Consider the following 17,033-nt stretch of genomic DNA (forward strand, 5'->3'; position numbering starts at 1 on the left):
AGGCCGTGGCATTTAAACGATGCCCAATTGGCACTAAGGGGCCTAAAGTGTGCCAAGAAAACATCCCCCACACCATTACACCACCACCACCAGCCTGCACAGTGGTAACAAGGCATGATGGATCCATGTTCTCATTCTGTTTACTCCAAATTCTGACTCTACCATCTGAATGTCTCAACAGAAATCGAGACTCATCAGACCAGGCAACATTTTTCCAGTCTTCAACTGTCCAATTTTGGTGAGCTTGTGCAAATTGTAGCCTCTTTTTCCTATTTGTAGTGGAGATGAGTGGTACCCGGTGGGGTCTTCTGCTGTTGTAGCCCATCCGCCTCAAGGTTGTACGTGTTGTGGCTTCACAAATGCTTTGCTGCATACCTCGGTTGTAACGAGTGGTTATTTCAGTCAAAGTTGCTCTTCTATCAGCTTGAATCAGTCGGCCCATTCTCCTCTGACCTCTAGCATCAACAAGGCATTTTCGCCCACAGGACTGCCGCATACTGGATGTTTTTCCCTTTTCACACCATTCTTTGTAAACCCTAGAAATGGTTGTGCGTGAAAATCCCAGTAACTGAGCAGATTGTGAAATACTCAGACCGGCCCGTCTGGCACCAACAACCATGCCACGCTCAAAATTGCTTAAATCACCTTTCTTTCCCATTCAGACATTCAGTTTGGAGTTCAGGAGATTGTCTTGACCAGGACCACACCCCTAAATGCATTGAAGCAACTGCCATGTGATTGGTTGGTTAGATAATTGCATTAATGAGAAATTGAACAGGTGTTCCTAATAATCCTTTAGGTGAGTATATATATATATATATATATGTAGAACGAAATGATAATACAACAGGAATTGTTCTAACGTAAGCAATTACAAATAAAAAAACACCTCAACATTAAAAACACATACAAAAAATGGAAAGGAATATACATAAGACTTCATCAGTACCTAAATGTGAAATCCAGCTATATGTTTTGTATGATATTGATACACCGTCGTTGGGCCCCCCTGTGCACATGACACTTAACACCAACATGGTTTCTCATTTTAAAACACGGAAGGACTGTAAAGTAGAGGTTTAAACATATTCTGACTTACAACATGTCTATGTGGACTTTTACCTGTACTGTCTGTGATGTAGAAATGTAACAGTGGGATCTATCGTACATAACACTGCCACTTGTCCCATAAGCCACTGCCTGCAATAGCATATTAAGAGGGAGCTGAATGAGTAGTGTTAGGAGACAGAAGAGATAGGGTTATGGGGCGAGCCCATCTGAGTGAGAACTTTATCCAGCCACTGCAGGGGGCCGTGCAGGTGGACTTCGATCCAGCAGGGGGTGCTGGTGACATCCTGACGATGGTACTCTGCCCCCCAGCCCTGGCACGGAAAGACACAATGACACACAATCAGCAATCTGCTCTAAAACTGGACTCATGAGAAATAAGAAACCAAGGAGTGAAGACTCTGTATGTGCAGCCTGCTGTTTAAAATGCATACTTGAAATTGTACAGAGGGTATGGTATATTCTTTTACAAAGTAGATAATGTCACATCACATGAATTACTGAACTTTGATTGAACTTAGAAGCAATCAAAGTTATATTTGCATTTGAAGAGGGGGGAATAATGCTATGGGATTTCAATGTGGGAGCTTTGAGCCATGTCCAGGACCTGGTTAGTTTTATTCAAAGTCCAATTAACGGACTGCCCGATCCCTGGATGCACCCACACGTGACATCTGTAAGTGAAACATCACTATGGATTGGATGTCTAATGGCTAACACTCACTTAGAGCAGGGTGGCAGCTGGAATGTTGTCGCCGTTTATGAAGCCCGTGTGAAATATGCAGTAACGTTAGAATGACGGCCCATCAAGCGTCTTAAATCTGCCTTGGCACTCTCACTTCACCCAATGTGAACCCAGGGTCAAAAATAACAGCCTATACTGTTACCATGGTGAAGCAGAATTACGTTTGATTGCGAAACTGCTTGCTTAATTTCTTGCTTAATTGGTTGCTTATTTTAACTGGCTAAATATGAGATCTCCTCGAGGCCCTGTTTAAGAATCCACTTCATAGATATTAATGGATAACCCCCCTGTTCATATCTGTGTGAATATATTTGCGCACACACACACACAATAGATCATCTTTTTATATTTAGTTGTAGTTACCCGTTTATTATTTAGTAACTGTTACCAGTTATTATCCAATTAATTTAAAACAAATGTTTATGTGTAGGTAGTGTGAGACTTCTAAGTTTACAGCATCAACAGTAATCATCATCATCATCATCATCATATTTGCACCAATTACAATTTTGTATCTGTAGACATAAGAAAAGTAAGCTCCTCACACACTGAAGCACTATACATATTATACTAAAACCCCCTTAAATATTAAATACAGAAGCTTCTCCCCTTAATTAATTTATTGACTGCAATGTGTTACCAGACTTTGCACCACATCCGTAAGAACACTTATGGTTTGAAGTGAAGGGGAACCTGAACTGCAGTTGTTTTATGCCGACCCCTGCTGTCTAGGCTGAAACCCCACCCCCCACCTTCAATTTCCCATCACCCCACCTTGACAAAGCTCATCCGGATGGTGCACATTTTGGTGAGCTCATAGACCACCTCGAAGCCGTGGTTCACAGACTGGGCCAGCAGCTGTGCGAAGAGCTGGTTGTTGAAGATCTTGAGGCTGCAGCCACTGGGGATCTTGCACACGGTGGTGGCGTGGAAGCCGTGCTGGTAATTGCAGTTGCGGCTCTGGACAAAGATGCTGCTGTCACTCAGGCACTCGGCGTACACCTCCCCGCCGACGTAATACAGGTGGACACCTTCCGGAAACAGAGCGAGACAGGCATTCAAAAAAGTATTCATTAAATGCTATGCTTCCCTACTTGCATGACAGTATTAGGGAATATGAGATCATCCATAAATGGCGCTCTGGGTGACCAAAAGGAGTCGTCTTCACTGTGATTTACCAAAGGTTGGTTGAAGAATTAATCTTAATCTACAGATTCCCAGTACATGCACATTTGACAGTAATATTAGTATGCCTACATGTTCTGGTGTGGCACTTTAAATAAATTGTACTTTATTTCCCTCCCAATCTGTGAATGTGGAATTACCTTTGGCTACTCAAAATTTAAACTAAAGGAGACCTATTAAACAAAAACAAAAAAACTGACAAATAATATTCTATTTCAACATTTAAGGGTCAAAGGGTCCTATAAACATTTCTTCCTAGTTAAACATGGGATTCACCTTATCTTAGCCTCGGATAACTGTTAGGTCTGTTACAGCAGTACAACTCAATATAATAATCAGTAAAGGGCTCATTTAAAATCTGGCTAAATACATTTCCTAATCCACAAAATAAACATTGTGACACTATTTTTCCAGAGATGGAAAAGAAACCCAGAATAGGAGGATGTGTTTCATCAACATTTTTCAATCACTCACCAAGAGCAAAGTATCCCTGTATTTTCCCTACTAGTGTCTGGATAATTCTTCAAACAGACAGTCGCAGACACAAAATTAAATTTGGCCTTACAGTCCTAATGAAAAGAACACTCCTGTGACAGTGCTGACCCGGGCTGATGTATTACGTCTACAGTGCTTATATCGTAACCCAGACGCAAGACTATGAGAAAAGCCAAAGAATGTTTACATTGTCTGTGCTTTTTCCAGAGTCACATGAATCGATTTTAATCAAGTGTCTACAGGACCTGACAGCATTGACATAACCATTCAATTCTGCTGGATTAGTTAAAACATTCCTGTTGGAAACCTTCGGCAGAGTGTATTTGTTGTAATGCCCAGAATTACATTTGAGATCTACAGATAAAAAGAGTAACACTAGTCTCATGTTTCATGTTGTCCATAAACTGATAGAGAGGTTAATTAAGCAATACACCATTTACCAGATTAATATGGATGCTAAATTACAGTGTAGTGCAAACAGCTAATCAGTTTTACCAGTTTGCTGCACAAACAGAATTGATCTGGAGAGAACTTGTGTATAAGCTTTTATATGCCATTTATTGTTAATTAACACAATATTAATGGTGTCTTTAATGTGTTCATAACATAAAAAGAAAAAAGAACTAACTGAGCCTTACTTATGCCTGTGTAGGGAAATTAAGTGACAAAACTAAATTAATCAAGGGTGTAATGCTTAAATGCCATTCCATTTAAATCCCAATAATGTAAACTGCCCCAGCTGCCATAATGCCATATTGGTCAACTTAGCTCTAACACAGGGACCTGAAACTTTGGCCTCAGTTATTTCTGGATTTTGTTCCAAACAAGCTTTCAGTAATTGGTCTGATTAGTCGATTACTTTGACTAAATTGATTACTTCCCTACAGGCTGTAAATGCCGTTATAGGTAGTGCACTTTGGTTCAGAAGAATCTTGTACAATACTATTATAGTTCTTCCAATGGTTCAAATAACAAGGGAATTAAGTAAATTTGAGTCCCAGTTGGAATAAAAACCAGAAGCCTCGATGCCCTGCCTGGGTTTAAGACCCCTGTGCTAACGCCAGGGAGAGGACAGGGAAATAAATAAGAGGCAGACCTTTCCCAATGTGTCTCCTCGTGTGCTCGATTGTGGAGTTGCGGTTGACATTAGACAGCAGGCCGAGACAAAAGCGGTTCTTGTTGTTGGATGGGTCTGTGAAGCCATCGATGAGAACGCTTCGAGAAGAGGCGTGAAATGTCTCCCCAACCCTGTTGTTTAACTCATAGTACGCGACAGAGCACCAGTACTCGGGCTCCTCATAGCACACCGGCCGAAGATCTGTAAAAACAACAATATCAACATCAGGTCGGGCATGGCGTGCTCACTGATCTTTGGAAAGACAACAGGGATGTGTTGGCATGCTGGTCTTTATGTTGTGATTCAAGTGGGTCTGATTTACATAAAAAATACTTTGGAGTGCACATATTGACAGGTGCATGTGTTCTGGTCTTGCTGTAGTCTTTTATTTTATTTCATTTAGTTAAAAGGACTGAGAGCAGCGGGGAAATTGGCTGTCCTAATGCTGTAAATAAGTCGTGATATAATTGTCATAATTTGAATTTCTTATAAGGATTAAACAGAGAAACCCACAACATGAAAAACTGTTAATAATGAAGGGTGACATGACACTTGGGATTGCCGCTGATGAGGATCTATTGCAATCACTGCAAATAGAGACATTAAGGGCTGATACAGGGTGGTGTTTCTTCAGACGTGGCTGCAGGTTTTCAAAAGCATAGCAGTATTGAGTAGTTTTGAAGTCTGGCATCAGGAGTAGATCTGGTCACCCGAGTCTGGTTGTCTACCTCATACCCAGTCTCACCTCTGTGAGGAGCCGACAGGATTAATTTATGGGGATTGGAGTCCCTGGGCTTCACATCCTCGTTGGCTGCCGTCTCTATCATGCTGTACGGGGGAGGTGGGGTTTCTGCTGTGTGAAAGAATAAGTCTCTGTTAGTTCTTCATGCGCTGGACACTGATCCGTTAAACACATATTAGATTATATCATGTAAAAGCGCACTATCATGCTTATTTCTTTGTTTCAGCTCCACGAGATATATTACTCTGCACTCCATTAACCTGCATGTTTTAATGTTATTGGTACATTTGTTCCTGGCTATTTCATGCCATTCACTAGCACTGACTCTCAGTAAAGATTACTTGAGCGCAAAAGACCTGACAAACTATACAACCAGCTGCTGAAGCTTTCTTCACTTCAAAAACAACAAAACAAATAGACAATAAAATGTGCCTTTAAGTCATCTGCTGCTGTCTATTACCCACAATGCAAACAGCAGAGCTACTGAGCCAGACATAGTACTGACACTGTTCCACATTGGTGGACCTGCAAGCAAATTAGGGTCCAGAAAGCCACTGTGGCTGTTGACCCATGTTATATCAGAAAATCCCAGACTAAAGGGTATCACTTGGTATAAGTCACTTGGGAGGTCCTATATAATGTGAACCATGGGGAGTCATATTATGCATAGGCAGCTTCTTTAGCATTTATATACTCTAAAGCTTTAATAAAAAGGTTATCTTCAAGCCCAAATATCCTGCAGAGATCCATGCTTTACTCCAAACATCCGCTGCTTTGTGATAAGTGGAACAATTTGAACAGTCTCAACAGAAATATGTATCTGCTTCTGTAAGATTTTCTGTAATAGAAATGGAAATGATCAATCAGTAAAGGGGTTTAAAAAGGTATATCCATCCCACTCTCCTGCATTTCTCTTCTTTGCTTACCAGTGAGCTGGTAGGGGCTCCCTGGCTCCGTGGTGCTGCTTGGGGAGCTGGGATAGCTGACGGTGCTGGGGGACTGGGAGAAGGAGCTGGGTGGGGAGGAGGAGAAAGCAGTGCAGGGCACCTGCTGGAAGGAGTCGGGGTAGGTGGCGTTCTGAGGCATGAGCGGCTCGTTGTGCAGGGAGGCGTTGCGGAACTTGGCCAGCAGGCTATGCTGAGGGTTGAATTCGCTGTGTCGGGGCACCAGCACCGGGGGCAGCACTGGGACAGGGACAGAGAGGCAGGCCACCATCAGTGAGGCAGTGTAAACCACTTTTCACATTCACTTAGACTTTAGAAATGAAACAGACTGTGACAGGGAGAACATACTCCATGGCTGTTGTAGATACTGAAATTCACACTGATCTCATACACTTCTTTGAAGGTGGGGTGACTGGATTACAATTTCAGTAGTAGTACCTTGTTCATTTAAAACATTTGGTTTGGACTATTAGTTCTTGTTGTCTTTATTTAGGTTTCATTTCCATTCAAGCACAAAACAAAACCTTTTAAAAACTGTAACCAGCCATCAGCACCTCAGATAAATCTTGACAGGACTTCTGTGGTCATGAGTTATTGACCAGCATTTAGACACAGCCAATATGACCCTTCTCACAATCTTTTTTTAATGATTGCAGCAAGGCCAAGACAAATGGATCTGTCAGTGTGACCACCCTCAATCATTTTCATTTTAGAAATTAGACACTTTAATCATGTTACCATGTAATTACACTCTTGACAGGTCTGTGCTAAAGTAGGTCAGTTTCTAATGAAGAGAATTTCAATTAAAGTTGAGTGATGTTGAATCCTTACAACCTCAAAGCTAGTAAGGAAAGGAAAGTTGTAAACAGACTTTGCTCTAATATTCACTTCAGGATCTTAATTTTCTTAAATATATTCCACTGCCAGATTAATAAAGTGACACAAAACAGAATGGGAAGTATCTGCTTGCGAGTTAGTCTAATTGTCTTTTTAAATTCTGGATTGTGTTCAGTGTTGTCTGAGAGAATGCACCAATATTTCCTTGCTCCCTTTCCCGTAGCCCTCGTCTGTAACCCTACATCTTGACAGCACTTAGCTTTCACCGTCCAGGATGTTGGAAGTCTCTTACTGTACTTGTGTAAATTGTAAATTGGAATTTGTAAAATGTATTATTTTGAATTGCTATGTTTTAGCTAAGTTGAATTTGTAGTGATTGATGCCTTGTACTTCTCTGTATTTTTGCACTTATGTTGTAAGTCGCCCTGGATAAGGGCGTCTGCCAAGAAATAAAAATAATAATAATAATAATAATAATAATAATAATAATAATAATAATAATAATATTATTAATAATAATAATAATAATCCACAATCCATTCTGAGGTAAATCTTTCATTTACTTGATAATCGTCTACATTTCCTGACAATTTCTGACACTACTACGCAAAGCATGTGATCAGAAAACATCTAACTTTTAACTCTTAATGACAGTAAATATCTTCATTAATGCAAATCAGTCAAAGTAAGTAGCACAGCCTAGAAGGAATGAAACACTCAACATCCCTGGCATCCTCAAGGACAGAAGAGGTCCATCCTTGGTGGAGAATCTCTCCAGAAGTAGAATTGTCCTTATGGTTGGGAATGTGCAGGTTATGTACTGAGAGTATGTCAATTCTACAAACAATTGAGCTACACAGTACCTGGCGTCTCCACCCGTCTGTAATGGTAGGGGTTGATGCAGATGTCCTTTTGCTTAGACCCGAAGGGGAACTCGCAGCACTCCAGTGCTTTTAGCTCGTGGTGGGACTGCAGGTCGGGCCACCTCCACACCCGACAGTAGATGACATGGGGCAAGCCCTTGCGGTGGGACACCTGGAGCCTCCCATCCAGCGAGCGAGGGATGGTCACACACTTGCTGGGCTGACCCGGGCAGCTCAGTGCCCTCTCCAGCTCCTCCATCGCTCCTTTCTTCTTTTTCAGCTTCTTCACCAGGGAGTCCACCGCTTTCTCTGCCCATTTCTCCTCCTCGTCTCCTTGCTTCCACCCCAGCAGTCTTTTCACTGCTGGGCTGGTGAAGGAGAACAGAGAGGTGATGGATGTAGTGGAGTGCATGGGAGACAGGAGGCAACCCTTGGTATGTGGGCTTGAAGCTAGGGTGGCTGTTGGAGACCTTCTACAGAAATTGCTCGACTGCTACCTAGAGTGAAATCTCTGTGGAATTATGCAGGCCAGACAATCTTGAACAAATTTGTTGAGTACTGCTGCAAAACCAGGAATGGTAATATGAGATGATTTTCTTTGATAGCTGGAGGCCAGGATAGTATTTCTCACATCTGTGGAGAAAGAACAGGTTTGCACTCAGTGTCAAATTGAAAAGGCTGTTATTAAAATATAAGTTGAAGGTTCACACAGCCATTACTTTAAAACCATGACTTTTTAAATTACTTTCACATTTTCAAAACATATCCATCTCTAAGCCAACCGACGAAAGCGATGAGTTCTTGTTGAATCAGTGGCCCAGGAGAGAGATTGGAAACTGTAGATGGATTAGCTGTCATACTTACACTCCCGCACCAAATCACCCCAAAGGCAGATATTGCTTGTACGGTAGTGTTAAAAAGTAGTCGATTACAGCTTTTCATGTTGTTTAATCGTGGGTTTCATGGTAAGGATTTACAAGAGAACCCTGAAATCGGATGTAAACCAGTTGTGTATTAACATATCATTCTTGGATTTACAGCTGGATCAAAGGGATAACAAAACGGCTAGCCTTGTCAACAGCTCTGGAGCATAAATGAAATGAAAGTACACCAGCGACATGATAAAACATTTCTGTATAATTAGTCAGTCAGTTCTGCTCTAAAAAACAAAGGCTGTCTTCACATAATAGGAAATAAGTACTGTGACCGGTAACACTAATATTTTGCCCATTACTGCATCTCATCTTCATCACAAAGTAGGCGTAATTAAACCCACTGCTTGTCCCAAAAACATGTAATTACACAACTGCAAAACCCCAATCAAAAGAGCCTCCAAGGCAAACTTGTGAAGAAATCTTCCACAGCGGCAGCAGAGTTTCCAGGATTTTATTATCTAGGGATTCGGGAGGGGGGCAGAGGGATATGGCCGTAGAGAGGGAAGGGGGAGGACTGAGTGTAATTAATCTCCATTGCTACTCACTGTGATGTTAGTACATCCCAAATCTTTTTGATCTCCAATGGGGAGTGGGGGGGGGGGGGGGGGGTCACATGCCCCCTAGGTGACCCTGGGGACATGCTCCTGCCTAGTGATTTAAAGACTATAAATTAATCCATTCCTGTGCAACACATAAGCCAGGTTCAAGCAAACATATTCCTTACCTGGTTCAGCCAGTTTATTAAAATCATTGTTATTATAATGTACACTATTTAAATGTCACCTAAAGCATTTAATTAACTATTTGTAGGAGCAGAGAAATGTATCATAAACAGTATTATATGTAAATGTGAGCTCTGAATACATTTGCCCCAGAGCATCGATCTCCAGCCTACAGTTTTATTTAGCTGGCCATAAATGTGGACTAATTCTGCCAAGGAACTCCAGTGTTGGTCCTGGAGAGCCACAGCGTCGCCTGGTTTTCTATCTATGTGGGCTTTCAATGATTTAATCAATTATGCTTCATCTGATATGTAGCCACAGGATGAGGACATCTACAAAACTGAATGGACTGGGGATGTTTTCGAAAAATCTTGTTTCCAATGAAGAAAATTGAACCTTACAGAACTTAACCTCTGTCAATTCAAAATTATAAAGATTCTGTCTGTTTGTATATCTGTTTCTTAATTGTACCCAATATCATATTAAATAATACACAAATAAATACACAAAAGAGAAACGGAATGGAAATGGTTGGTATTTGACCTAAAGGATTAAAAACTGCTCTGGAAGATACGAAGTAGTGCACACTGGGCTTTGTTTAAGGTAAACCCTGTGTCTGAGGTTACTGGCCCATATCCAGGATGTACCACATTGCCCATCTTGGCTGGGGTCCCATGGGTGGTGGCTCCGTTTGCCCTACTGCTCCCACAGCTTATGGGGTAAAAATGCCCCGAGTGCCGACCTTCAACTGGCCTAGGCAGAATATGCCACACCTGCTGAGGTCCAGTGTCCAAGATTCCTGCACCTTTCAGATCAGGGCAGTCTGTCAGTATCCATGCCCAGGACTCCCCATATATACGCAAGCTCACTAGAGTGGTTTACGCTGTGTAGTATACAGAAACCTTTCTTCAAAATCAGACAAACAAAAACATTGAAGGTTGTGTGGGTCAAGAATTTTCCAGGGAACTGAGCAAACGTGTTCCATTCCTACAAACTTTGCATTATTGTAATAAAAAGAAATGATAAGCTACCAGCGGTCTGATTACACCTAGTACTGGAAAACTCCCATTCGAAGATTACTTTTGATGTAATCTCTCAGATATCAAAATGTGAAACTGAGAACAAAATATTAAAAACTCAAATAGTAATAATATTATTTGCATTCTATTCCATTTAAACAATCACAGATTAGCAGAATCAAAGCAAAAGCCCTCCTTCCTTGGCAATAAATGAATACAGGCGTTCACTTCAGGGCAGCATCAATACTTCTCTTCCATTCTCTTTTATGAAACTGGCGTCACTTAGTCTACTGACTCAGCTCCGCTTAATCACCTTACTTTATACTATCAGGACATCCCCCCGCAAAACAAACACGCGTTTCCTATAGCTGCTCCAACAGCACATTCCCAGCAGCCCCAAACTAACCAACCCCGACCTGCAGCGCAACACCTTGACTGTGAAGCGGGCAGGTAGCAATCCTAGCCCTGCACTCGTCTGGCGCCCCTGCTCCCCTTCTCACTTTAAATTAAGACTGTCTGAACAGGGAAAGACATCCATCACGTTACATATTACAAGTTCTCCCTTAGCTAACTGAATTGGGGACAATACACACATATGACTGCCCGATCACTGAAGAGACACAGATCAGCAGTGGCCGCTCTGTTCAGTTGTTTGCTCTGCCCCTGGTTGTTCAAGTTCTCTCTCTCTCTCTCTCTCCATTCTCGCTGTTAAAAGTGCACTGCAAATGCATGCGATGCGAATTACCTGTAGTGCACAACAATCCACAAAGCGGCGAGGGTGATGCTGAACACCCAACGCCCCGCACCTCTGCTGCTTACCTGCGCTGGCTGCGGCGGGCTGTCCCTGTGCTGCGGCGCTGCGGAGGTGTGGAGCGCACAGTGGCAGGAGCCGCCGCCGCCGCAGCAGCAGCACAACCCCGGCGTCAGTCAGGCTGGAGCCGCAGCGCCTCGGTGCTGGATTCATCCGCAGCGCTGGAACTTTCCCAGGCCGGCCCGGGCGCCCGCTGCTGTCCGAGAGGACGAGACAGGGCCGCCCGTCACTGAGGCTTAAGCACAGCTGTAAACGGGGTTTTGTTTATTGGTGTCCTCCCCACTTTTCGTTTTTAACTCCTGTCCTTGCAAGTATTAGTATTAAGAAGAAAGGCACCTGCTCACTGAGTCGTGCAAGTCTCTTAGAAAGACGGATCCTTCGTGTCATTATTGGGACTGTGCAGGTCGCACTTTTGAACTGGCCAAATAGCATGAGTATGCCTGCTAGGTTTACAACTCCAGTGTCTTTACTATTTTCAGTATTTTCAATATGTGCGTCCTTTAAGATTGCACCTACGGACCTATTTCTAATTGATGCAACATGTCACTAATTGATAGGCAGGATGATTGCTTGGTATCAATACGTGCATGCTATAATAGCATATGGAGAAAAACAGACAGACAGTATTTGAAGGAGTGTGGACTGTGTTTCCCCATCACACAGCAGCTCACACGGGTTTTACTGCACCGTGTAGGCACGCATGTGTATTGTTCAATTAAGCACTTGTTTTCATCTGGCATCACTAGTTCAAATGACAATATGGTCAAATCTGATGTGGATGTAATGGGAAATACAGCAGATCGCTTTTGAGCCTTGTTTTATTTGTGAAAACTACCCGTCTGCTTATTTTCCACCGCCAGTGTAGGAGCAGAGCTGCTCTGTGTGAAAACAGCGCGTCTGCATTCGGGCGCGAACTGCTGCAAACGCGTATCGATCTATATTACAGATTCCTAGTCATTGCGGATGGATACGTTTCAATTGCGAGCGCGGTGATTAGTCCGGTTAATGACGCAAGCCCTGGCTGGCGACAGAAAGTCTAGGAGTTTGACATTTTCACAGTTTACAGCAACTGCCATGCAATGCAAAGCAACGCAACAATACACTGGGATGTGCGGCGTGTAGTCCTCTCAGAGATCAGCTTAGTGCTTCTGACCCTGTCGAGGGGAAGATGTTATTAAAAAAGGTGTTCGCATCCTTTAAAGTTGAATGCAACGGACGGCGTCTACATATCTGACATGCAAGGGGAAGGTGTATGATCAAAGACACACAAACCACTTATGTAAGCAGGCAGCAGTTCATACCTGTTGGATCTCCAAACCTCTACTATATAATGGCGATACACTACAAAACCATACCCCAAAATAAGTCACTTTTGCTACAAACGTGAATCCTAATGTATGTCTCTAACCTAACACACGCAGAAAGCTAACAGCTGCAATGAAAAGAAGGAGAGAAAAAATTGGCAGGAAGATACAAAGGAGAGGACAAACAGGATATACTCCCTGGGGAACTTCAAACCCACAAAAACATCCAGATTATTATTACTTCCTGGATTATTGCCAAACCTCTCAATTGCAAAACAAGAAAAAATAAATTAGGAAACAAAATATACACTTTAAATAAAACGCGTTTAAGAAACTTGTTTCAGTATTTATATAGGTCTTGTATGAGTGGTGTATAATTTTACTGTGTATGTTTTGTGCATTTAATATGATTCCCTAGGGACAGCATTGGAAATAAGCTATTTGCAGCTCATACAATTTTTTCCAATACATAGTTATATATAACATTTTTATATTTATATTAATATATACAGTGGGAATTGTAAAAAAAAAAAAAACAGAGGGGGGATTATGTAAGGGTGGGGGGTAGGGGGGTAATTGAAATTGTCAGCTCAGAACAAAAACCCGAAGGGTAGGGGGCTCTTCAGGACCAGGGCCACTGGCCTAGGCTACTATTTTTGGTCGTCAACAAATAACTGACATCTCTAAACACTTAAATATCCAATTGGGGAGGTTTTATTTTGTTGGGGTGTGCATAGTTTGCAAATAAAGTATGATGTGTGACGTGAAGGGAGAATTTGGATGAGAAGGCAGGTTTAAAATGACAGCGAATGGGCACGTGATGCGAAGGGTGATTGAGAGACAGATGAGCTCACAGCTCAGCGCCACAGCAAAACCCCCAAAAAAGGCAAGAAGATTATTTCTACTTTAATTGTACTGGTCTTATGCAAGTTTCGGGGAATTAATTATTCAATTCTGGGACTGAATGCAGAAATGCATATCAGACATGGGGATACAATATTATGACCAAATTGGGGGTGAAAAAAGCAGAAAAATCCCCCCCACCATCCCCAGTAGCAAGTCGCACCCAGAGTAGGGTATACTACAGAGTACAGATTTTCATATACCAGACAATATGGCAGAGTTCTAGAAGTCTGACCCTTCATTACAGCCTCTTTATGAGAAGTTGGAGTCGGGGCTTAATGGTAGGTCCACCATGATTGCAGAATGGTATGAGCTTCCTGACAGTCTTCTTCATCCTAAGACAACTGATGAGTGTCAGTTGGGGATACCCCACATTTTGAGACCAACGGTGCTGGCTCTTGAACACTCTGTGCCTTCATTATAATTATGGACAGCCATTGAGTACAAAAAAAAAAATCTGCCTGGATATTTGTATGAAAATCTGACAATATGGAAAAAGGAAGGTACCACCTGCATTTACCATAGTAAACATGATTCAGTTCACAAAACAAAGTGTTGGTACACTGCACTGTCCTACATATCTGAAGTAAAGTCAGCTGGCAAAAAATGGCTTAAAGATCAGGATTGAAGTGGCATGAGCCCATCTCTCCTTCTGTACAGAACTTTGTTTCATTATGAGACAGATCTTTGCTCATTGACTCGACATGAGAAGTATGGCTCCCTGATTCTGGTGAACTCCATGGGTGCAGACACTGGAGGGTACCCATGTTACCCCAAGTACTGTGAGGTCACAGACTGCAGGAGGAGTATCCCAGCTGCCAGTCTTTGTCCTTTTTGCAGGTAACACCCCGTCCAGGTAACATCGCAGTCCATATATATCTATGTGTGTATTGTCAGGTGAACAAAAGTAACCATTCTAGATTAATTAAAAACTGAACCCCTTCCAATCACCATTGACAAATCTACTCCCTCAAGTCAGTTTTTGCTTCTACCAAGTGAAAAGCTGTAATTATGTGAAGGGGTTGTAATTTGTAGTCAGCAGGCAGAATTAATTATGACCCACATTGTCAAGAGCATACTACAAGCATGTTTCTTTAACCTTAACTGAACAGCGAGCCAAATCACTGATTCACACATTTTGGAAGCTTCTTTTACAGAGCATGAATAGCACTGCTCTGTGTATGTGATTCACATCTATTGTATTGTATGTTGATGAGAATACACAATGATTTGGGATATAAATACATTTGTTGCTGGTTTGCTGACACTGAATGTCTGGGTTTGATAAAAGCAGAATGAAGCAACCTCATTATTGAGTAAAATAAAACTGGGAATGTACTTGCAATTATTCATTGCTGATTTGTTGTTTAGAATTAAGAACATAAGAAGAACATAAGTTTACAATCAAGAGGAGGCCATTCAACCCATTGTGCTCATTTGGTGTCCATTAATAACATTAATAGTGAACCAGGGATCCTATCCAGTCTATTTTTCAATATTCCCAAATTTTCAGCTTCTACCACATCGCTGGGGACTTTGTTCCAGATTGTGATGACTCTCACAGGCAAGTACAGTAAGTGAGGTCCTACATCCTGGACGGTGAAGGCTAAGTGTTGTCAAGATGTAGGGTCACAGTCAAGGGCTACGGGAAAGGGAGCAAGGAGGAAAACAATCAAAAACACAAGGAGCATAATTTAACTGTGAAGTGCTATCTAGCAGGGATAAAAGGACTAATATTACAAGTACTGTCAGAAAAGATGTGTCTTGAGTAAGCGCCGGAATGAGGTCAAGGACTCTGCTGTTTTGACTTCGGTGGGCAGGTCGTTCCACCATTTAGGGGCCAGGGATGAGAAGGAGCGGCTCTGGAGGAAGGAGAGTGGAGAGGAGGCAGAGTTAGTCTTCTGGCGCTGGAGGAGCGCAGTGGTCTGGAGGGGATGTATGGAGAGACGAGTGACTGAAGGTAGCTTGGTGCAGTGTGGTCGAGACAGCGGTAGGTGAGGGTCAATGTCTTGATCTGAATGTGTGCCGGTATCGGGAGCCAGTGGAGGGAGCGGAGCAGTGGAGTAGCGTGTGCGAATCGTGGCAGAGAGAATAACAGACGAGCCGCAGAGTTCTGGATGAGCTGGAGCGGCGGGTAGTAGTTGCAGGCAGGCCGGCCAGGAGGGAGTTGCTGTAGTCCAGGCGGGAGAGGACTAGTGACTGGACGAGCAGCTGAGTCGAGTAGTCGTGAGCAAGGGACGGATCCGGCGTATGTTGCTCAGGAAGAATCTACAGGTGCATGTCAGCGTGGTGATGTGCTGGGTGTAGGAGAGAGCAGGATCGAGGATGACTCCTAGATTTTTAGCGGAAGAAGGAGAGAGTGTGGTGGATTCCAAGGGGATTGAGATGGGGAGGTCAGCAGAAGGTGAGGAAGAGTGGGGGAAAAACAGGAGATCCGATTTCGAGAGGTTGAGCTTGAGGTGGTGTGAGTGCATCCAGGCGGAACTAGCAGACAAGCAGGAAGAGATGCGAGAGGGGATGAGAGGGTCGGAAGAGGGAAAAGACAGGAAGATCTGGGCATCATCAGCGTAGAAGTGGTAGGAGAAACCATGGGATGCGATGAGGGGGCCCAGGGAGCGAGTGTAGAGAGAGAACAGGAGGGGACCCAGGACGGAGCCTTGGGGTACGCCTGTGAGGAGAGGTTGGGGGGTGGATGAGGAGCCTCGCCATGTCACTTGGTAGGACCGGTGGCTGAGTTAGGAGGAGAACCACGTGAGAGCAGTCCCAGAGATCCCAAGGTCAGTGAGGCAGGAGAGGAAGATGGAGTGATCAACGGTGTCAAATGCTGCAGAGAGGTCAAGGAGGATGAGGACTGAGGAGAGGGAGGCCGCCCGAGCACAGCTGAGGGAGTCAGTGACTGCCAGGAGAGCCGTCTCAGTGGAGTGAGCTGTGCGGAAGCCGGATTGCAGAGGATCAAGGAGTGAGTGTTGGGACAGAAAGTCAGAGAGCTGACGGTGGACCACCCGCTCGAGAGTCTTGGAGAGGAAGGGGAGTAGGGAGACAGGGCGGTAGTTCTTAGGAGAGGTGGTGTCAAGGGTTGGTTTCTTGAGGAGTGGCCAGAGAGGAGTGAGGAGTTGAGGAGGGAGGAGATAAAGGGGAGAAGATCAGCAGCGGTTGCTTGGAAGAGGCGAGAAGGGAGAGGGTCCAGGGCACACGTTTGTGACGTAGGAGGAAAGCAGAAACTTCAGGTGAGGTGAGAATGAAGAGAAGGAAGCTTGATCGGTGGAAGGTTTGGGTGTGATGGGAGAGGAGGGTGGAGTATTGAAGAGCCTGCGGATGTCTGCAATATTGGAGGAGAAGAAGG

General features: G+C 43.4%; 1 protein-coding gene across 3 annotated transcripts; it reads right to left on the bottom strand.

Annotated features, from left to right (window-relative positions):
* Positions 1-589: 589 nt before the first annotated feature.
* smad9 (SMAD family member 9) lies at positions 590-11,608 on the bottom strand. 3 transcript variants are annotated; one of them, XM_066699781.1, is made up of 7 exons: positions 11,492-11,608; positions 7,997-8,629; positions 6,279-6,536; positions 5,356-5,460; positions 4,590-4,811; positions 2,588-2,844; positions 590-1,382 (listed from the first exon to the last, which is right to left on the bottom strand). In XM_066699781.1, the coding sequence occupies exons 2-7, from the start codon at positions 8,406-8,408 to the stop codon at positions 1,239-1,241; spliced, it is 1,398 nt and encodes a 465-aa protein (XP_066555878.1). In that variant the 5' UTR covers positions 8,409-8,629; positions 11,492-11,608; the 3' UTR covers positions 590-1,238. The 3 variants fall into 3 exon arrangements, with proteins under 3 accessions (XP_066555878.1, XP_066555876.1, XP_066555877.1); XM_066699779.1 differs by having other exon boundaries at positions 5,356-5,463; XM_066699780.1 differs by having other exon boundaries at positions 5,356-5,463; positions 11,418-11,593.
* Between the last annotated feature and the right edge of the window lie 5,425 nt (positions 11,609-17,033).

Source organism: Amia ocellicauda, chromosome 3 (assembly GCF_036373705.1).
Source record: "Amia ocellicauda isolate fAmiCal2 chromosome 3, fAmiCal2.hap1, whole genome shotgun sequence".
Taxonomy (NCBI): Eukaryota; Metazoa; Chordata; class Actinopteri; order Amiiformes; family Amiidae; genus Amia; species Amia ocellicauda.

Bases quoted from the DNA above. Each gene is read 5' to 3' on its own strand.
- smad9 (XM_066699779.1), bottom strand. From the start codon at position 8,408: ATGCACTCCACTACATCCATCACCTCTCTGTTCTCCTTCACCAGCCCA. The intron at 6,537-7,996 runs GTACTGTGTAGC...TCCCTGTCCCAG, and splicing joins CAGACGGGTGGAGACGCCAG to TGCTGCCCCCGGTGCTGGTG. The intron at 1,383-2,587 runs GTGGGGTGATGG...TTTCCGTGCCAG, and splicing joins TCCGGATGAGCTTTGTCAAG to GGCTGGGGGGCAGAGTACCA.